This window comes from Salmo trutta, chromosome 7 (genome assembly GCF_901001165.1).
Source record: "Salmo trutta chromosome 7, fSalTru1.1, whole genome shotgun sequence".
NCBI lineage: Eukaryota > Metazoa > Chordata > Actinopteri > Salmoniformes > Salmonidae > Salmo > Salmo trutta.
Genome location: NC_042963.1, coordinates 54,091,146 through 54,113,478, shown reverse-complemented (window position 1 = coordinate 54,113,478; position 22,333 = coordinate 54,091,146). Strand labels below are relative to the sequence as shown.

General features: G+C 41.1%; 1 protein-coding gene across 1 annotated transcript; it reads right to left on the bottom strand.

Moving 5' to 3' along the window:
* Positions 1–5,107: 5,107 nt before the first annotated feature.
* LOC115197686 (secretory carrier-associated membrane protein 5) lies at positions 5,108–20,628 on the bottom strand. Its single transcript, XM_029759445.1, has 7 exons — positions 20,419–20,628; positions 14,084–14,158; positions 13,619–13,738; positions 10,297–10,453; positions 9,353–9,454; positions 7,675–7,792; positions 5,108–5,351 (listed from the first exon to the last, which is right to left on the bottom strand). The coding sequence occupies exons 2-7, from the start codon at positions 14,088–14,090 to the stop codon at positions 5,154–5,156; spliced, it is 702 nt and encodes a 233-aa protein (XP_029615305.1). The 5' UTR covers positions 14,091–14,158; positions 20,419–20,628; the 3' UTR covers positions 5,108–5,153.
* Between the last annotated feature and the right edge of the window lie 1,705 nt (positions 20,629–22,333).

Sequence of the window (22,333 nt, the reverse complement as noted above, 5' to 3'; positions counted from 1 at the left end):
CGCCATAATGACAAAGTGAAAACAGGTTTTTAAAAAAATGCTTGCAAATATATATATATATATATATATATATATATATATATAAAAAAAGCTGAAATACATTCACATAAGAATTCAGACCCTTTGCTATGAGACTCAAAATTGAGCTCAGGTGCATCCTGTTTCCATTGATCATCCTTGAGATGTTTTCTACAACTTGATTGGAGTCCACCTGTGGTAAATTCAATTGATTGGAAATGATTTGGAAAAGCACACACCTGTCTATATAAGGTCCCACAGCTGACAGTGCATCAGAGCAAAAACAAACCATGAGGTGAAAGGAATTGTCTGTAGAGCTCCGAGACAGGATTGTGTCGAGGCACAGATCTGGGGAAGGATACAAAAACATTTCTGCAGCATTGAAGGTCCCCAAGAACACAATGGCCTCCATCATTCACAAATGGAAGAAGTTTGGAACCACCAAGACTCTTGCTAGAGCTGGCCACCTGGTCAAACTCAGCAATCGGGGGAGAAGGGCCTTGGTCAAGGAGGTGACCAAGAACCCGATGGTCACTCTGACAGAGCACCAGAGTTCTTCTGTGGAGATGGGAGAACCTTCCAGAAAGACAAGCATCTCTGCAGCACTCCACCAATCAGGCCTTTATGGTAGAGTGGCCAGACGAAAGCCATTCCTCAGTAAAAGGCACATGCCAGCCCTCTTGGAGTTTGCCAAAAGGACCCTCAGACCATGAAACAATATTCTCTGGTCTTATGAAACCAAGATTGAACTCTTTGGCCTCAATGCCAAGCGTCACATCTGTAGGAAACCTGGCACCATCCCTACGGTGAAGCATGGTGGTGGCAGCATCATGCTGTGGGGATGTTTTTCAGCAGCAGGGACTGGGAGACAACGACCCTAAGCACACAGACAAGATAACGCAGGAGTGGCTTTGGGACAAGTCTCTGAATGTCGAGTGGCCCAGCCATAGCCCTGACTTGAACCCGATCTAACATCTCTGGAGAGACCTGAAAATAGCTGTGCAGCGACGCTCCCCATCCAACCTGACAGAGCTTGAGAGGATCTGCAGAGAAGAATGGGAGAAACTCCCCAAATACAGGTGTGCTAAGCTTGTAGCGTCATACCCAAGAAGACTCGACGCTGTAATCACTGGCAAAGTTGCTTCAACAAAGTACAGAGTAAAGGGTGTGAATAATTATGGAAATGTAATTTCAGTTTATTTTAATAAATATGCAAACATTCCTAATAACCTGTTGTTTTTTTTGCTTTGTCATTACAGGCTATTGTGAGTACATGAGATTTTTTTTCTTTGTAATCCATACAAATGCACTGTATACCTGTTTTATTTATCCATGGCAATGTTAATATTTACCTCATTTCAAGTCATTGATATATCTATACTTATGTTATTATAGTACAGGATACATTTTAAAACACATACAGAAGGGAACCAGGGTAGATCATGGTCAATGAGGAAAATGGCTTTCAAAAGCTGTGGAACAACATACATGACCCAACAACAATATGGAAGATTGAATATGGCCGACTGTCAAAAAGGACTGCAGTTCTGGTCACTGGGTGTGTCCCCGAAATGGAACCCTATTGTCTATATAGTGCCTTACTTCAGACCAGGTCTGCATTTGAAATGGCACCCTATATAGTGCATGAGAAGTAGTTCACTATCGGGAATGGGCTTTGGTTAAAAAAGAAGTGCACTACATAGGGAATAGGTGCCATTTGAGAGATAACAAATCTACAGAGCATTGTAAAATGGTAAACTTGGACACATTTGTATTTAACAACAATTACCACACATACTGTTATGTGACTTTATGTACACAACATTGCACACGGTCTGATCTTGACTCACGAATTCACCAAAACCACACCTATTGACTTACTACACACAGAGAAACGTTTTGTTCTGTTGCACGTACTAGAATACACAGTAAAGAACCAAGGCTTCTGTCCACCTAACAGAGCATGTTACTACAGATGGACATGGGGTTAAAGATTGTAGCCTGGTTAAACCAGACACTCACCACTAACACTGGTGAAACGTAATGACATCCGGTTCAGATGCCAGGCTAAAAGGATTATAGTCTACAGGATAGGTTATACTAATGTGATTTTTCTGGTGCAATATTAATTCATTACAACACACCCTATCATCTGGGTGGTGCCTATATATATATATCAATTTACAAACATCCATTAGGTCCACTGATGCTCATTTTATGATTACAAGTTGATCTGTAAATTCACGTTGCATGTGAAAGTGAATACAGCAAGCACTGAGGTTGAAATTCCAGTTTTAGTGAATAGTTATCTGTGCCTCGAATAAAACACATTAAAAGCCTTTACAAACATATAATACCAACAACCAGAGAGACAAAGAACTGAGCTGCATTCACACACACACACATCATAGAAAATATACAGGGGAAAGGCAGGTCTGTACAACCCCCCCCCCCAAAAAAAAATTGAGAACATTTTAAAAAGAAAATCATGTTGAATATCATCACACAATCAGACAAGACAATTCACAGGATTTTGAAAAAACTGTCGTTCATGTACACAGTCACATTTGTTTCAAGTCTAATACTGTATACACATTTTTGTAATATCTATCTATTCATTAAAGAATTCTTCATTTAAGAGTTATTTTGAGACTAAAGACAAAGGCTAGATAGTTATTTTCTTCCAGTTTCAGTTCATAAAATGAGATATTTGTGTTAACAATATATTTTTTTATATATACCATTTCACATCTATACTCATGGGTTCTGACTAGAGGGAGTACACCTACGAGCCGGTAGCAGGTTAGGTTAATTTACACAGCAGGTTAGGAGACTTAGGTTATGGTTAGGAAAAGGGTTAGCTAAAAAGCTCTCCTAACCTGCAACGAAAATGTCACTTCCGGTCGTAGCCGTACTCCCGCTAGTCATAACCACACTCATGTACTAACGTTGACAACCACATTTATGTTTCCACTCGTCAAGGTTAAAATCCACCATTACCCAGAGTAAAACTGATTGTTATGACGTCACCAATGACACCATTACAACCAGCTTTGTCCCCCCCCCCCCCCCCCTGGGTAATATGGTCATTTTTTGTTGTTGTTGTTGCTGCATTCGTTTCACAGGGGTTCACTTTAGGATTAGTGAGAGGCTTGACCAATGGGAATAAACGTTCATAACATCTACTAACAGCAAATACAATATCTTCAAATGGGGAATGAAGACTACATTTACAACTTAATTCTTAACTGGGTTACAGTTACCATACTTACTTGGAATGTTCCATCCTATGCAAACCTGAACACTGTAAGTGTGTGTTTTTAAATTACTTGTTATTATTAAAACACCTATTCTTTGTTTTGCTGATAGTCAATAACATAATGACTGTTAAAAAAAAAAAACACTCCCCATATAACCTGAAACGTAAAATGGTAAGGAACTAGTAGACATTTCTAACATGGCTTTGTTATGACTTGTGACGGGAGATGAAGAAGCCAACAGCAGTCTGGTATTTCCACTCTAGGCAATGCTAGCCAAAGGTTGACATTGCTATCCAGCAACTAGGTAAGATCTAAACACACAGACTAGATATAGACTTCTATTGTATTTCTATCCATTTCTATGTCTAAAACAAGGTAGATGGATATCACACCTTTCCTGAGAATCTAAATAAAATTCAACATGGACAAAATTACGCTAATCCTTTTTTTAAATACGATTAAAATAAGATTTTCCTGCATTTTTTTTTGTCATGTCCACGTGGCCAAACTGTATCCTTTATAATAATACAGCACTGCAAAAACAAGTATAAATTGTTTCTCAAAAAAAAACAAGACATCACAATCCTACTAGTTTCTGCTAAGCTCCTTCCATAAAATAAAAACATCCTTCCAAAAGCAATGAGATCACTCACTAAAACCCGTAATATATTCTGAAACATGTCATTGGCTCTAGTAAGACTGTGTTTATTATATTCTTCTATTCAAAGCGAATCAGAATTACGGGGCAGTGCAAGTGTCTGTCTGGCACATGGAAGCAGAGAAATTCAGCTTGCGTGGTTAACTATGTGTAATAGTAACTATGTGCATGGTTAAAGTGTTGGTCCGTGCTAGCGGATAGATGTGGGAGTTCAGTCAAACATAATATTCCTACGCTTAGGGGGAACCTTTCGAAACAAAATCAAAACATTACATCATATTCTGAATTGCACCCTAAATTGTGAATTTTGTTCTCATTTGATGATCATCCCTTTTCACCTCTCTCAGTCTGTCCCTCCCTCACCTACCCTGTGTGGTTCCGTTTTATCTCTCATGCCAACTGACAATTCCATAAGGAGTTGGCGAGAAAACAGACTGGCACCCTGGCTATATCTCACCTCCCCATCTCCCACCCTCCCCTCCACCCTGGCTATATCTCACCTCCCCATCTCCCACCCTCCCCTCCACCCTGGCTATATCTCACCACCCTCCCCTCCACCCTGGCTATATCTCACCCTCCCCTCCACCCTGGCTATACCTCACCCTCCCCTCCTCCCTGGCTATATCTCACACCCTCCCCTCCACCCTGGCTATATCTCACCCCCCTCCCCTCCACCCTGGCTATATCTCACCCTCCCCTCCACCCTGGCTATATCTCACCCCCCTCCCCTCCACACTGGCTATATCTCACCCCCCCTCTCCTCCACCCTGGCTATATCTCACCCCCCTCTCACACTCCCCCATCTCCCACCCTCCCCTCCACCCTGGCTATATCTCACCACCCTCCCCTCCACCCTGGCTATATCTCACCTCCCCATCTCCCACCCTCCCCTCCACCCTGGCTATATCTCACCCCCCTCTCACACTCCCCCATCTCCCACCCTGACACTCTCCTCCACCCTGGCTATATCTCACCCCCCTCCCCTCCACCCTGGCTATATCTCACCCCCCTCTCACACTCCCCCATCTCCCACCCTCTCCTCCACCCTGGCTATATCTCACCACCCTCCCCTCCACCCTGGCTATATCTCACCACCCTCCCCTCCACCCTGGCTATATCTCACCTCCCCATCTCCCACCCTCCCCTCCACCCTGGCTATATCTCACCCCCTCTCACACTCCCCCATCTCCCACCCTGACACTCTCCTCCAACCTGCCCTACATGCCCGGGTCGTCGTAGTTGTAGGTGGGTGCCTGTGAGTACTGGGGTTGTTGCTGCTGCATGGCTCCCTGCGCCACCCCCACAGCGGCCTGCTGCGCTGCCTGCTGGACGTGAGGGTTCTTCCAGGCCCCGGTGGTCCACTCCTCCTGGGCTTTACTCATACTGCCCCCAGTGCCACGGTACATGTTGTGCACCTGGAGAGAGTCAGAGAGATGGTATTAGAGTGTGTTATATAGCTAGTAGCTAGTGTGTGAGAGAGACGTACAGAATACTGGCCCGGTGCCACAGTACATGTTGTCAGGGAGACATGGTGTGTGAGTTATATTACTGCAAGTCATACAGAGGTCTTTGAGAATGAATACGGTCTTTTCTCTCCTAGAGAAAAACATTTTTTTTTGTCGATGTTTTGTGTCTTCTCACTTTTGTTTATTTCACTTGTTTTGGCAATGTAAACACGTTTCCCATGCCAATAAAGCCCTTTCAATTGAACTGAATTGAGAGAGCGAGAAAGCGAGCGAGCGAGAAAGTCAAACAGAGGACAGAGAGAAAGATTACTGTCCCTCGGTGCAACGGTACATGTTTTGCACGTGGAGAGAGAGAGAGAGAAAGATTGAGATAGTGTGAGAGACATACAGACATACAGTCAGGTCCTAAATGATTGGCACCCTTGATAAAGACGAGCAAAAAAAACTATAAAATAAATAATTAAAATACTGAGCTACATTGTATGCAATTTTTTTGGGGGGAAACTCATATTTTATACAATTGCTAAGAGAAATAGATTTTGTTTAACAAGTTAAAAAAATTAAAAATAATTAAAAATAGGGCAAAGAAATTGCCACCCCTGTACCCCAGAACCTTCCCCTTGGTAGGATAACGACACTGCGCTTTTTTGTAAAATGTTTTAGGAGTTGGAGAACACATTGGGAGGGATCTTAGACCATTCTTCCATACATAATCTTCCCAGATCCTTGATATCCTTCGTCTGTTCTTATGGACTGCCCTCTTTAATTCAAACCACCGGTTTTCAATGGGGTTCGATCACATGGCTGGAGACTGAGATGGTTATTGCAAAATTTAGATTTTGTGGTCAAATAACCATTTCTTTGTGGATTTTGATGTGTGCTTGGGGTTATTGTCTTACTGGAAGATCCACTTGTGGCTAACTTTCAACCTTCTAGCAGAGGCAACCAGGGTTTTTAAAATGTCCTGGTACTGTGTAAAGTTCATGATGTCGTCGACCTTAACAAGAGCCCCAGGACGGAAACAAAATAGCCCCATAATAATCAAATATGTATTACCATATTTTACAATAGATGTGTGTGAAAAAAGACCTCTATTTTCATATCATTTGACCATATAAATGCCAATACTTTTGGACCAGACTGTATATAATACTGGCCCCGGTGTCACAGTACACGTTGTGGACCTGGAGAGAGTCAGGGAGAGATTGAGACGATGTTAGAGATTCATATTACTGCTTGTCAAACAAAAAAGGTAAAAAGTCAGACCAGGCCAAAAAAATATGTTTTTATCCAACATCGACTCTGGTGTGGACCTGCACGAGTCAGAGATATTTATGGATAAAAAAAATATATATATATATTTTAAACTGGGGAATTAACTAAACATTTCAGTGTTCAAACATCAATGAGGGGTTAAATGTGCCCGAGTTCGCAAATGGGATTATTTTTAACCGCCAGTCCCTGAGATTTTGTGAGTCATATTACAGCCAAGTCAAACTAAGGTCGCAAGAAATAAATACTGTCTTTGCTCTAAATAAGATCTGATCTCCTGTTACTGTAGCAGCTCATCAGGTTGTTGTCCTCCACAGATCATACGACTTGCAGATTCTTTTCTAGAGCGCATGGTCAGAAGGGCCCGGAACATAATTGCAAATAATTAGTAGACTACAAATTGACCACAAGAAGCCCAAACAGATATAATATTTGACTAAAACATAATCAATACTTACATGTGTATACAATCAAATACAGTATATCTCTATTATGCGTGGGAATACTTTGTTACAGATTTCCTAAATTTTAAATCACTTGGTGCTGGTGTTTTTAGTCTCTTATGTCCAACGACAAAAAAAAATTTAAAAAAGAAAAGAAAATTTTAAATAAATAAATACAAAATATATACAAATTAAAATAAAGCAAAGAAAATACAACAAAAATACAAATATACAAAAAAGATAAAAATAAGAAAAAATATTAATAATAATTAAAAAACAACAACAACAAAAATATATATATATATATATATATATATATATATATATATACATATTTTTTTTTTATTATTATTTTTTTTATTTTGCGCAGATAAAATACTTGGGGGACCAATAAAATCACCCGCAGACAAAATTCGCCCCGCGAGGCCGCCAGTTGGGAAACCCTGACATACAGTAACATGAACCACACATTTCACATAGTTACTAGAGTTGCATTATACTGTAGTCAGAGTGAGAAAAGTGCTCGGCTGTGCTGAAGTGTAAAGTGTATATTGTACCTTGGTGAGCCCGGTGAAGGAGAGGACAGCCATGGCAGTGAACATGATGGTGGGGATCAGCATGACAACAGCAGAGCCTATATTGGTGCTAAAGAAGGTGATGGTAGCCAGCCAGCCACTGGAGGAAAGAAGGAGAAGAAGAAACAAGTGGAGGACTGTTCTAACGGCAGGGTTCCCTAATGCTAACAATACTATTAAACTGTAGGCCAATGGCCGACAATCAAATAGTTTAGCCCTTTTTACATCAACTGTTGTCACAAAATGGTTAACAGTAACCCGGCCTAGACCCCATTAAAGAGCACCGACATTGCCAAGGAAAAGCTCCCTAGAAGGAAGAAACCTTAAGAGGGACCAGACTCAGAGGCCATTCCTTTTACAGGCACGACTTTCGCCAAGAATTTAGAATGTTGGTGTTTTAATAGGCTATTTCAAGTTTTTATTTTTTTACTGACGTTTTGGCCATCAGTATAGGGCTAGGCGGTATACTGTATTTTACTATATACACACCGGTATTGATGCATGGACCGGTTTGGGTTTTACTTTAACTTCTATAACGGTATTTGAATGTTTGGATTGTTAAATGTGATACGCCGTGTGTAACGTCCATTTCTATAGTTTACTCCGCTACTTGAGTCATCCCTCTCCGCTCTCTCTCTCCACGCCGCTTCCACACAGACCCCGTCACTCAAGGAGAACGAGACACTTTCGTTCAGTCTGCACGGTCAGTGCAGCACATGCAACAATGTTGACGACAACAATGTTGTTACCAATTTGATCTTAATATAAATCCACAAGCGTTCTATAATTGTAATATTATTTTGTGTTTCTTACATCTGCAAACAGCTAGTTTGTATTTTCTTAGCAAGTTAAGCTAAATCGTGTTAGCCACTAATGCTAATCACTAGTTAGCTGGCTAGCTGGCTAGCTGGCTAGCTAACTAGCTAGTAAAAGTACTGAGTCAGAGCAAACGTAGCTAGCTAATACAGCCTGATACCAGTACTGGTGGAGGCCTAAATCAGCATGGTGTTTGTGCAACAGTATCTTCTAAATCAAAGAGGAATAGGCGAAGCATGAATATGTTGGCTATATGAATAAAGATTTAATGTAGCCAAAGATTATAAGGTCCCCTAGGAAACACGGAACATCACTTTGGTTCCTACCCTGTCACAATAACTCGTCGGTGGCATTTTTATTCGTTGTCATGTCAAACAACACCGTATTCAAAGTGCCCACTATTATTTATATTCTAACTATATAATTATAATAAACATTCTATTTCCATGATTCCAAAAGTTCACCCAAGTGTTTTGTTCTAAATCGCAATTGCAACATTTGGTTGTAGAAAATTATTTTAGGTCGAAGTTGAATTGAACAGTATAAAACAATCAGAATGGAGAAAGACCCATTGAAATAATTTATAATATTTGATTAATAAAAGTTCAAAATTTGCTTTATGAATAGTCGTGACCACACACACACACACACACATATATATATATATATAGCCACTGTAGGGTCACGACTACTCATAAAGCAAATTTAGAACTTTTTTTAATCAAAAACATAAAATACCGTCAAAATGTAAAAAAAATACCATATATATGATATGATATTCTGGCCATATCGCCCAGCCCTACGTCGGTGGCCTTCATCAGACTGAACCAGGCTCCATCCTTACCAGATGCCCCAGCCTGGGATGCCTATACACTGAATGATGCTGATCACCACCTGGGCCATGAACACGAAGAAGAACGCCATGTAGTTGAACGAGCTGTCAGTCCTACAAGGGGGGGGGGAGAAGAGAAGTAAATCTAGTCAGAAATCCAGGATTTAACCTACTGTGGAAATGGTTTACTGTAACTTGACTGACGTCCTCTCTGCCTCATGATAACGTAACACACAGTGTCAGAAGTGGAATCCAGATGTATGAGCTATGCTTGTTGCCCCATCACCTTCTCATTTTACATTTACATTTTAGTCATTTAGCAGACGCTCTTATCCAGAGCGACTTACAGTAGTGAATGCATACATTTCATTTTCATTTCATGCATTTTTTTTTTTTGTACTGGCCCCCCCGTGGGAACCGAACCCACAACCCTGGCGTTGCACACACCATGCTGGCGTTGCAAACACCATGCTCTACCTACTGAGCCACAGAAACATGTACTGTACGTCTCTCTCCCTCATCCATGACAGTGTAACGTAACTCGCGTTACGTATGCCAATGGTGGAACAATCTCCCTCACGATGCCAGGACAGCGGAGTCAATCACCACCTTCCGGAGACACCTGAAACCCCACCTCTTTAAGGAATACCTGGGATAGGATAAAGTAATCCTTCTAACCCCCCCCCCCCCCTTTAAAGGATTTAGATGCACTATTGTAAAGTGTTTGTTCTACTGGATATTATAGGTGAATGCACCAATTTGTAAGTCGCTCTGGATAAGAGCGTCTGCTAAATGACTTAAATGTAATGTAAATGTAATGTAAATGAGTAAGACAGAACGGTGTTCAACATTTATTTAAATGGAATCGGTACCGTTTACTGAATGACCAAACTTTGGCAAAACGTTGAACCGAACTGAACGCAACCCCCAGGTGTCAGAAAGAAGGATGTACTTACTTGAAGGCCTTGTAGATGGGTCTGAACCAGCACACGTAGGAGCAGGGGGTGAACAGGATGAGCCACAGAATGGCCATGCCAAAGTTAGTGGCTCCGCCCCCGCCGCACATCCACGCCAGGCAGCCAATCAGATTGACCGCCAAGGTGGCACTGTTAACTGTAACAATAACCGGTGGGGGGGGAGAGAAAGGTTAAATAACTATATTAAATGGTCGACCTTGCATTATTTCAACTGCTGCAGCATTGGTCGTGTTCATTAGGACATGCAATGGAAATAGAAAACAAACAACACCGTCTGTTATTGGATGATTAATCTAGCAAAGTAGAGTTTAATTGGTTACTTCAGATTTGTATAGGAGTCTGCAGATACAGTAACGGTAGCTTTATGTACGGGAGTCTCCAGAGACAGTAAGGGTAGCTTTATGTATGGGAGTCTACAGAGACAGTAGCGGTAGCTTTATGTATGGAAGTCTCCAGAGACAGTAGCGGTAGCTTTATGTATGGAAGTCTCCAGAGACAGTAGCTTTATGTATGGGAGTCTCCAGAGACAGTAGCTTTATGTATGGGAGTCTACAGAGACAGTAGCAGTAGCTTTATGTATGGGAGTCTACAGAGACAGTAGCTTTATGTATGGGAGTCTACAGAGACAGTAGCTTTATGTATGGGAGTCTACAGAGACAGTAGCTTTATGTATGGGAGTCTACAGAGACAGTAGCTTTATGTATGGGAGTCTCCAGAGACAGTAGCTTTATGTATGGGAGTCTACAGAGACAGTAGCAGTAGCTTTATGTATGGGAGTCTACAGAGACAGTAGCTTTATGTATGGGAGTCTACAGAGACAGTAGCGGTAGCTTTATGTATGGGAGTCTCCAGAGACAGTAGCTTTATGTATGGGAGTCTCCAGAGACAGTAGCTTTATGTATGGGAGTCTACAGAGACAGTAGCTTTATGTATGGGAGTCTACAGAGACAGTAGCTTTATGTATGGGAGTCTACAGAGACAGTAGCGGTAGCTTTATGTATGGGAGTCTCCAGAGACAGTAGCGGTAGCTTTATGTATGGGAGTCTCCAGAGACAGTAGCGGTAGCTTTATGTATGGGAGTCTCCAGAGACAGTAGCGGTAGCTTTATGTATGGGAGTCTACAGAGACAGTAGCTTTATGTATGGGAGTCTACAGAGACAGTATCGGTAGCTTTATGTATGGAAGTCTCCAGAGACAGTAGCGGTAGCTTTATGTATGGAAGTCTCCAGAGACAGTAGCGGTAGCTTTATGTATGGGAGTCTCCAGAGACAGTAGCTTTATGTATGGGAGTCTCCAGAGACAGTAGCTTTATGTATGGGAGTCTCCAGAGACAGTAGCTTTATGTATGGGAGTCTACAGAGACAGTAGTGGTAGCTTTATGTATGGGAGTCTACAGAGACAGTAGCTTTATGTATGGGAGTCTACAGAGACAGTAGCTTTATGTATGGGAGTCTACAGAGACAGTAGCGGTAGCTTTATGTATGGGAGTCTACAGAGACAGTAGCGGTAGCTTTATGTATGGGAGTCTCCAGAGACAGTAGCGGTAGCTTTATGTATGGGAGTCTCCAGAGACAGTAGCGGTAGCTTTATGTATGGGAGTCTCCAGAGACAGTAGCGGTAGCTTTATGTATGGGAGTCTACAGAGACAGTAGCTTTATGTATGGGAGTCTACAGAGACAGTAGCTTTATGTATGGGAGTCTACAGAGACAGTAGCAGTAGCTTTATGTATGGGAGTCTACAGAGACAGTAGCGGTAGCTTTATGTATGGAAGTCTCCAGAGACAGTAGCTTTATGTATGGGAGTCTCCAGAGACAGTAGCTTTATGTATGGGAGTCTACAGAGACAGTAGCGGTAGCTTTATGTATGGGAGTCTACAGAGACAGTAGCTTTATGTATGGGAGTCTACAGAGACAGTAGCGGTAGCTTTATGTATGGGAGTCTCCAGAGACAGTAGCTTTATGTATGGGAGTCTCCAGAGACAGTAGCTTTATGTATGGGAGTCTACAGAGACAGTAGCTTTATGTATGGGAGTCTACAGAGACAGTAGCGGTAGCTTTATGTATGGGAGTCTCCAGAGACAGTAGCGGTAGCTTTATGTATGGGAGTCTCCAGAGACAGTAGCGGTAGCTTTATGTATGGGAGTCTACAGAGACAGTAGCTTTATGTATGGGAGTCTACAGAGACAGTAGCTTTATGTGCGGGAGTCTACAGAGACAGTAGCTTTATGTACGGGAGTCTACAGAGACAGTAAGGGTAGCTTCATGGTTTAGAATCTGAGATATGAAGGAAAGATCTCTATGACCAAGTTATGGTCTGCTTCTTAAAATGTTAATTACATTTTTATTTAACTAGGCAAGTCAATAAACAAAAATAACACTATAGGGGGTACCATTTGGGACTTTCTAAAACTAAAGCAATCATCTATCCATTCAACACATAATACACTGACTAGTAGGCTAAGAGACACAAACTAATGATTACCTATTTCTGTATTCAGACTTACTTTTATATCCCCCCCCGGCCTGAGTGATAATGAAAATTACAAATGAAAAGGTATACAATCATCCATATATAAAACGTACGATTGAACTATTAGCTTCATGTTTAGTTATTGTTGTCAGGTAAATGGTATAGAGATGGGAGGCTTTAAACTAGTGGAAGATGATTGTGATGAAAAAAGCCAAAACGTTATTATTTGGATGGATGCCTAAATGTCACAAACCAGCTATACCAGCCTTCCTGCTACTGTATACCCGTTTCCCCATATTATTTTGGGTAAAACAAAACACACACAGGTGATGTTAAAAGGAAGGCCAAACAGTAGCAGATGAGGCACTTAACAGTTTACCGGTATGTCGTCCACTTAAACGATCTACACATTAAATACAGTATGTAAATGGATTTGTTAAGAGTGAGCCAGTGGCGCCCGGTACAGAGTACCGGCACCTCGAATTTTCTACCGGCATCTCTTTCAGAATATTAGCTGTGATGCATGATGGTATTTTAAATATAAAAAAAAGAGTACCTTTTTGAACATTTGAAGCTGGTTTCCCCACACCCAAATTTAGCCAAGTTCAGGACCGGACCTAAAAGCATTCTCAACGGAAAATGGCATATAAAGAACTAGTTTTGCTATATCTATGTCTGAGAAACCAGCCCAGATGCCTCAGTCTCTAAATCACAGAAGTGTCTTCCAAATGTCACCCTGTTCCCTATACATGTACACTACTACTTAGTTTGGACCAGAAACCCTATGTGCCCTGGTTAAAAGTAGTGCACATAGAGATCAGCCAGACTCACAGATCCATAGGTAGTACAGCTTCTTGCACATGGAACGGTGTACATCTGGGATCTCGTTAAAATCCTGATAGAAACATGGCTTCAGAGGGATGAAGCGAGGCAGGGGAGGGAAATTGTTTTCTGCGGAAATAAAAAATTAAAAAAAAAGGACAAAGCTATCACGTTGATGTTACTGGTAATTCCCTTTAATAGTCACATCTTGAATGAAAACAATATATATTCTGGGTTGAAGTACAAGTCATTGAACCTGATCAAGACAACATTTGCACTTGATTAATAAAATAATACTGTTAAGCAATGTGCACTCATACTACAATTATATGATAATAACATGCTTATAATAACTATAACTTTTAAAAAAATCATAATAAATAAGTGTCAATACACACAGAAGTCACAGTAACAAAATATCTCTATGACGATATCCTTGTATGAATGAGATAATTAAATTCAGTTATAACCTACCTGCCATTACAATCGGATATGTCCCTCCAGTTGAAAATAAATATGATCCAAACCCAATTGCCTTGGAAATTAAATCTGAAAAGAATATGAAGTTTGATTAATCAATGTATAATATCATGTGTTTGGCTATCTATCATAAAAGCTATAATTACCTTCATATTCAATCCAGCAACAAATTGGCTACTGGCTAAGTAATATGAAATACTGATATGACTATGAAAAACATTGAGCGGCCAATACATGTGGAGGTACCTGTGAAATGACACCAAAACCAGCTGTCCCAGTGTCCCTCCCAGTATGCTTTGCGCTCATATATAGCTAGCCCACCAGCCCCACTCCTACAATATGAGATTACAATGTAATGTGCAGCACTGCATGAAAAAGCAACATTTCTGAGTGAAATCGGATCTGCTATATTCCTGTGAAATTTGAGGTGCCCGGTCGTGGGTGGGAATTTCCCAATTTGATTGTGGACTACTGTAGACTTCCGCTCATCAGTGATATGGTCATTTCTGTGATTGTCAATTCCCAATTATGCATTAATACGTTTCTGGAAATATCCGGACCGTGTACGTAAAGTAAATTCTCAACTGCCACAGGAGTGTACCTCTCAAACTCCTGTGTTGGAAGAGAAGCCAACTCTCCATGTATCCATTGTTTATCTAACCTGTGATGAGTTTTCTAGTAATTTTTGATGTATAATAACTGTTTTGACCGAGTGAAAAACAAGTGAGATTCTCATTCATAAGAGTGTAGCCAAACTAAACTGGTTAACTTTGGATGTAAATTAATGAGAACAAGATGGCGTCTCAGATTATTTTTTAATTTCTGTTATAAATGTATTAATATATAAACAACACTAATGATATTTTTTAAGTTGACTTTTTATGACATTTGTATCTAACCGTTGCATGCTAATTGCTAAGCGCTAACATTAGCTAGCTCAGCGCTAGGCTTTTAGCTTATATTGTAGTTTTATTTTTATTTTTTTCACTTTTATTTAACCAGGTAGGCAAGTTGAGAACAAGTTCTCATTTACAATTGCGACCTGGCCAAGATAAAGCAAAGCATTTCGACACATACAACACAGAGTTACACATGGAGTAAAACAAACATACAGTCAATAATACAGTAGAAAAATAAGTCTATATACAATGTGAGCAAATGAGGTGAGATAAGGGAGGTAAAGGCAAAAAAAGGCCATGGTGGCGAAGTAAATACAATATAGCAAGTAAAACACTGGAATGGTAGATTTGTAGTTGAAGAAAGTGCAAAGTAGAAATAGAAATAATGGGGTGCAAAGGAGCAAAATAAATAAATCAATCAATACAGTAGGGGAAGAGGTAGTTGTTTAGGCTAAATTATAGATGGGCTATGTACAGGTGCAGTGGCTAGCTGTTTGTGTGTTTTTGTTACATTTAATACAATGGCCTATAATTTGCTTGTACTGTTGTACAAACTGTTGTTGCCCATACAATGCATGGGTGTATATTTAGTGGTTTTGCACAGCACCATCTTTATTGATAAATTAGCTAACACTAGCTAGGTAACTAGCCCGGTTCAAACCCTGATGCATCATACATACACACCTAGTAAGACATATATTTTTGCAAAGGCAATTAGCTAGTAAAGTAGATTTGTCTAGAGATTGTGTAAATGTTACAACTCAATTCAACAAAGATAACACTTTTGCCTTCTCTCTGAAGAGTGGGAATATGAATATGCATGACTTGAGATTTATGCATTTGTTTACTGTGTTCTATTGGGTGTAGAGACACACGGTGGAGAGTGCTTACAGAGGATGAGAGACACATTTGGAGAGAAGATAATGTGAACCGGATGAGCGATGAGGAGGATGGCCTGGAAAACGGCAAACCAGTGTGGTTCGTCAAGCCCCCTTACTTCCAGAGTGGGGTGTTCATTGAATTTAGTAAAGAACAACAGAGCCCCTTGGAGAGGGAACAGAGCTACTTGGAGAGGGAACAGAGGAGCCCCTTGGAGAGGGAACAGAGCTACTTGAAGAGGGAACAGAGGAGCTACTTGGAGAGGGAACAGAGGAGCCCCTTGGAGAGGGAACAGAGGAGCCCCTTGGAGAGGGAACAGAGGAGCCCCTTGGAGAGGGAACAGAGGAGCCCCTTGGAGAGGGAACAGACCTACTTGGAGAGGGAACAGAGCCACTTGGAGAGGGAACAGAGCCACTTGGAGAGGGAACAGAGCCCCTTGGAGAGGGAACAGAGCCACTTGGAGAGGGAACAGAGCCACTTGGCGAGGGAACAGAGCTACTTGGAGAGGGAACAGAGCTACTTGGAGAGGGAACAGAGCTACTTGGAGAGGGAACAGAGCTCCTTGGAGAGGGAACAGAGCTCCTTGGAGAGGGAACAGAGCTCCTTGGAGAGGGAACAGAGCCACTTGGAGAGGGAACAGAGCTCCTTGGAGAGGGAACAGAGCCCCTTGGAGAGGGAACAGAGCTACTTGGCGAGGAAACAGAGCTAATTGGAGAGGGAACAGAGCTACTTGGCGAGCCACACCGCACGGATCATGTCTGGGGAGTTTTTCCAACAGGGCAACCTATATCCCACGGACCTCTCAGATATCAACACTATATAGCTACCCCAATGGAGGCTCACCCTGGACCAAGCTGGATGACTCCTGTCAGTAGCGTGTTTATAAACACTTTTGTTGACCTTTGAATTTTGAATAGGCTCGTTCATATTTCCTCTATATGAGCTATACCCCCTTTAACCCATGTAAGCAGGTAAGTACCTCATTCAAAATTCAAAGATGAATTAAAAGTGTTTTCAAAAGAATCGAGCAGAGTACTGGCAGGAGTCATCCAGCTTAGCCTATAGGGCTAGTCTCCATGGAGGTTACTTTAGTTTCAGGTTACTGTTTAGCCTATGCAGATGCTATTACCCGCTTTCTCCTGCTCAACTGAAACGAATTGTCATCCTTCGAGAAGTGTATTTGTGTGTTTTAATTCAAGGAACTAAGACTTGTTTTAGTAGCGATGTCATGAGGCGCTGGAAAAACCCGGATAGTGGTGCTTGAATTTTATTTCTGAAAAGGTGTCGGAACCCTGATGTGTGATCATAAAAATGATGAAAAGTAATTTCATTCATTAATTCAGTCCTAATTCACTCATTCTTTTAATAAATGAATCGTTTATTGTATTTGTTTAATATACCAGTGACAGCTACTAAGGCAAGCTACCAATGACTAGCATTAGCATTCAGTGGGAGGGGGGGGCAACCTTGGCCATTTACTGACATTTGTGGGAGAGACGTGGGTGAGACGTGGGCGTACGTGGACAGAGATGTATTGCAACTAACGTCAAAGGCGTACACTGGAATATCAAGATGTGTCTTGGTAGGTGGGTGGATGTGTCTGGACCGATTCTTGAGATTTACTGAAGCGTTTACAGACATACTGTGTAGTGTTATAGGAGATTAACAGACATACTGTATAGTGTTATAGGAGATTAACAGACTGTATAGTGTTATAGGAGATTAACAGACATACTGTATAGTGTTATAGGAGATTAACAGACATACTGTATAGTGTTATAGGAGATTAACAGACATACTGTATAGTGTTATAGGAGATTAACAGACAGACTGTATAGTGTTATAGGAGATTAACAGACATACTGTATAGTGTTATAGGAGATTTACAGACATACTGTATAGTGTTATAGGAGATTAACAGACATACTGTATAGTGTTATAGGAGATTAACAGACATACTGTATAGTGTTATAGGAGATTAACAGACATACTGTATAGTGTTATAGGAGATTAACAGACATACTGTATAGTGTTATAGGAGATTAACAGACATACTGTATAGTGTTATAGGAGATTAACAGACTGTATAGTGTTATAGGAGATTAACAGACTGTATAGTGTTATAGGAGATTAACAGACATACTGTATAGTGTTATAGGAGATTAACAGACATACTGTATAGTGTTATAGGAGATTAACAGACATACTGTATAGTGTTATAGGAGATTTACAGACATACTGTATAGTGTTATAGGAGATTTACGGGACCAAACAATGTTGGACACGTGCCCGCTATTTTGCAGAAATGGTACGTTTTTACGGACTTGTGCACTGGACTGTTCGACCCGTAAATGTGCATTTTCATGTAGTGACGTGTTGTAATGATGCATAAGACAAGCCTTTTACAAATACGACCCATACTTTAATAGAGAGATACAGTGCATTCGGAAAGTATTCAGATCCCTTGACTTTTCCCACATTTTGTTACGTTACAGCCTTGTTCTAAAATGGATTACATTGATGAGGGGGGGGGAAAAAACAATCTACCCACATTACCCCATAATGATAAAGCAAAAACAGGTTTTAAAAAAAACCAAAATATCACATTTACATTAGTATTCAGACCCTTTACTCAGTACTTTGATGAAGCACCTTTGGCAGCAATTACAGCCTCAAGTCTTCTTGAGTATGACGCTACAAGCTTGGCACACCTGTATTTCAGGAGTTTCTCCCATTCTTCTCTGCAGATTCGCTCAAGCTCTGTCAGGTTGGATGAGGAGCATCGCTGCACAGCTATTTTTAGGTCTCTCCAGAGATGTTCGATCGGGTTCAAGTCCAGGCTCTGGCTGGGCCACTCAAGAACATTCAGAGACTTGTCTCGAAACCACTCCTGCGTTGTCTTGGCTGTGTGGTTAGGGTTGTTGTCCTGTTGGAAGGTGAACCTTCCCCCCAGTCTGAGGTCCTGAGTGCTCTGGAGCAGGTTTTCATCAAGGATCTCGCTGTACTTTGCTCCGTTTATCTTTCCCTCAATCCTGACTAGTCTCCCAGTCCCTGCCACTGAAAAACATCCCAACAGCATGATGCTGCCCCCACCATGCTTCACCGTAGGGATGGTACCAGGTTTCATCCAGACGTGACGCTTGACATTCAGGCCAAAGAGTTCAATCTTGGTTTCATCAGACCAGAGAACCTTGTTTCTCATGGTCTGAGAGTCTTTAGGTGTGTTTTGGCAAACTCCAAGCGGGCTGTCATGTGCCTTTTACTGAGGAGTGGCTTCCGTCTGGCCACTCTACCATAAAGGCCTGATTGGTGGAGTACTGCAGAGATGCTTGTCTTTCTGGAAGGTTCTCCCATCTCCACAGAGGAACGCTAGAGCTCTGTGACCATCGGGTTCTTGGTCACCTCCCTGACCAAGGCCCTTCTCCCCTGATTGCTCAGTTTGGCCGGGCGGCCAGCTCTAGGAAGAGTCTTGGTGGTTCCAAACTTCTTCCATTTAAGAATGATGGAGACTGTGTTCTTGGGGACCTTCAACGCTGCAGAAATGTTTTGGTTCCCTTCCCCAGATCTGTGCCTCGACAAAATCCTGTCTCGGAGCTCTACGGACAATTCCGTCGACCTCATGGCTTGGTTTTAGCTCTGACATGTGAGACCTTCTATAGGCAGGTGTGTGCCTTTCCAAATCATGTCCAATCAATTGAAAATACCACAGGTGGACTCCAAGTTGTAGAAACATCTCAAGGATCTCATGGAAACAGGATGCACCTGAGCTCAAGTCTCATAGCAAAAGGTCTGAATACTTATGCAAATAAGATATTAACAAAAACCTGTTTTCGCTTTGTCATTATTGGGTAGTGTGTAGATTGATGAGGAAAACAACTTATTTAAAACATTTTAGAATAAGTCAGAAACATAACAAAATGTGGAAAGAGTAAATGGGTCTGAATAATTTCCGAATGCACTGTACATTGTAGCCTACATAAGATAACTTAAAAAAATGTTTTAATAAAGCTCGACAGTGTGATGAATATTTGCATCTCAATCATATTGACGACTGAAATAATAAGATTTTGTCCCATTCAAAATGTGTCATGTCCATCACAGAGGTAGAGTCTGTATGGATGAAGTGCATTTTCCCAGCATAGATTTTTTTACACCAAATAATACTACCATACTGATAATAAACGATGTTTTCAGACCACGAATCTACGCAATATGATATGTTTTTTTCCCCTTCCAATTCAGATTTGTTATTCATGTTAAAGGATGGGTAGGATGCAGAATGCCTCCGTTTGTATGCTACAATTGCATCGTGATAAGCACTATTGTCAATGGAGAAGCAGCGCCCTTCAGAGTAGAGCCTAGCTAGCCTACGACATGATAAGGTCTTTTTCAGCTGGACTCAATAAAACAAGTCAAACGTTTGTAAATGCGGCAAGAAAGGTACATTCTATTTATCCACAGATCATTCTGTAAATCTGTTTGTTTGTTTGCTCAATCGTGTAACAGAATGAATGAATTGTATGGATTCGTTAGAATGGTTTTATTTCTTACCTCCTTTTTGTTTCCTCCACAAACCAGCAATGCCGTTACAATGCAACGTCTGTCAATTGCATTCTATGGCAATATTCTGCATGAAACACAATAATACGCGCTTGTGAAATTAATCGAGAGACCGAAATGCTATATTCGACTAAAATCAGAAATGTCTTCTCCCACCGACAGCTTGGGAGTGGAACGCAATCACGTGACGTCACGTTTCTACTCTCTTCTCTCTCTCTCTCTCTCTCTGCCTCTCTCTCTCTCTCTCTGCCTCTCTCTCTCTCTCTGCCTCTCTCTCTCTCTCTGCCTCTCTCTCTCTCTCTCTGCCTCTCTCTCTCTCTCTCTGCCTCTCTCTCTCTCTCTGCCTCTCTCTCTCTCTCTCTCTGCCTCTCTCTCTCTCTGCCTCTCTCTCTCTGCCTCTCTCTCTCTGCCTCTCTCTCTCTCTCTCTGCCTCTCTCTCTCGCACGTACCGGTTGTACTCGGAATGGTTTGAGGAAACGGATTTGTTGCTGGCCAGAACTGATCAACCGCTTACTAGCAAGTACAGTTTATTTCTAAACCACACTGTAGCCTACTGTAAAAAAATAAATATATATATATATGACTCCAATAAAAGTGTAAGTACCCAGTAAAATACTACTTGAGTGAAAGTCTAAAAGTATATGGTTTTAAATGTAGTTAAGTAGCAAGTGTGGAAAAAGCCAATTCGCAGGAACGCCCCCCCCAGCTTGAATAATTTTTAAAAGAATAATGTGCAAATATTGTACAATACAGGTGTGCAAAGCTCTTAGAGACATACCCAGAAAGACTAGCATCTGTAATCGCTGCCAGGTGATTTTAACATGTATTGACTCTGTTGAATACTTATCTAATCAAGATAAATTAGTGTTTTATTTTTTCATATATTCTAACATTTGTAAATACATTTTCTTCCACTTTGACATTAGAGTATTTTATGTAGATCCTTGATTTAAAAAAAATAATAATACAATTAAACCCATTTTAATCCAACTTTGTAACACAACAAAATATGGAAAAAGTCAAGGGGTGTGAATACTTTCTGAAGGCACTGTAGGTTATACCATCACTGAAAAGTCGCTGGTTTGAATCCACAAGCTGGCAATCTGCAGTTCTGCCCTTGAGCAAGGCAATTAACCCCCAACACCAACTGGCCTTTCCCTTACATTGCAGGGTAATTCATGTGCAATGTTTTAGCTTAAAATGTATGTGTAATCTGAAGATGTAACAGGTATACCAGTCTCTCTTTATCAAAGCTGTGAGGAAGTGATATAGTAAATACACAGACCCCCCCATGCCATGACATTATGAACTGCGGGGTTAAGCAGTGTTCGTCAGGCTGGCGCGAAAGACTCTGGCGGCATTACAAACATTTAACTTTTTTGGAATAGGGGGCAGTATTCGGAAGTTTGGATGACTGAGGTGCCCAAAGTAAACTGCCTGTTACTCAGGCCCAGAAGCTAGTATACGCATATATTTGGATAGAAAACACTCACAAGTTTCCAAAACTGTTAAAATAATGTCTGTGAGTATAACAGAACTGATATGGCAGGCGAAAAACCTGAGGAAAATCCATCCAGGAAGTGGGATATTTTTGATGTGTGTTGTTTTCTATTGAATGCCGAAAAAGTATGTAATGGGTTAGGACCCAGATTGCAGTTCCTATGGCTTCCACTAGATGTCAACAGTCTTTAGACATTGTTTCAGGCTTGTTTTCTGAAAAATGAGGAAGAATGAGACCATTTTGTAAGCGGACTGTAGAATGAACACCCTTCGTTGTTTTTCCTTTCTATTGAAGACGCTATTGTCCGGTTGAAATATTATCGATTATTTAGACAGTAGACAACCTGAGGATTAATTATAAACATCGTTTGACATGTTTCGACGAACTTTACCGGTACTATTAGGA

Excerpts from the sequence above, each read along its gene's own strand:
- LOC115197686 (XM_029759445.1), bottom strand. Across the intron at positions 10,454-13,618 it reads GCTGTACTACCTATGGATCT|TTAACAGTGCCACCTTGGCG; the intron begins GTGAGTCTGGCT and ends TTATTGTTACAG. Across the intron at positions 5,352-7,674 it reads CCTTCACCGGGCTCACCAAG|GTGCACAACATGTACCGTGG; the intron begins GTACAATATACA and ends GACTCTCTCCAG.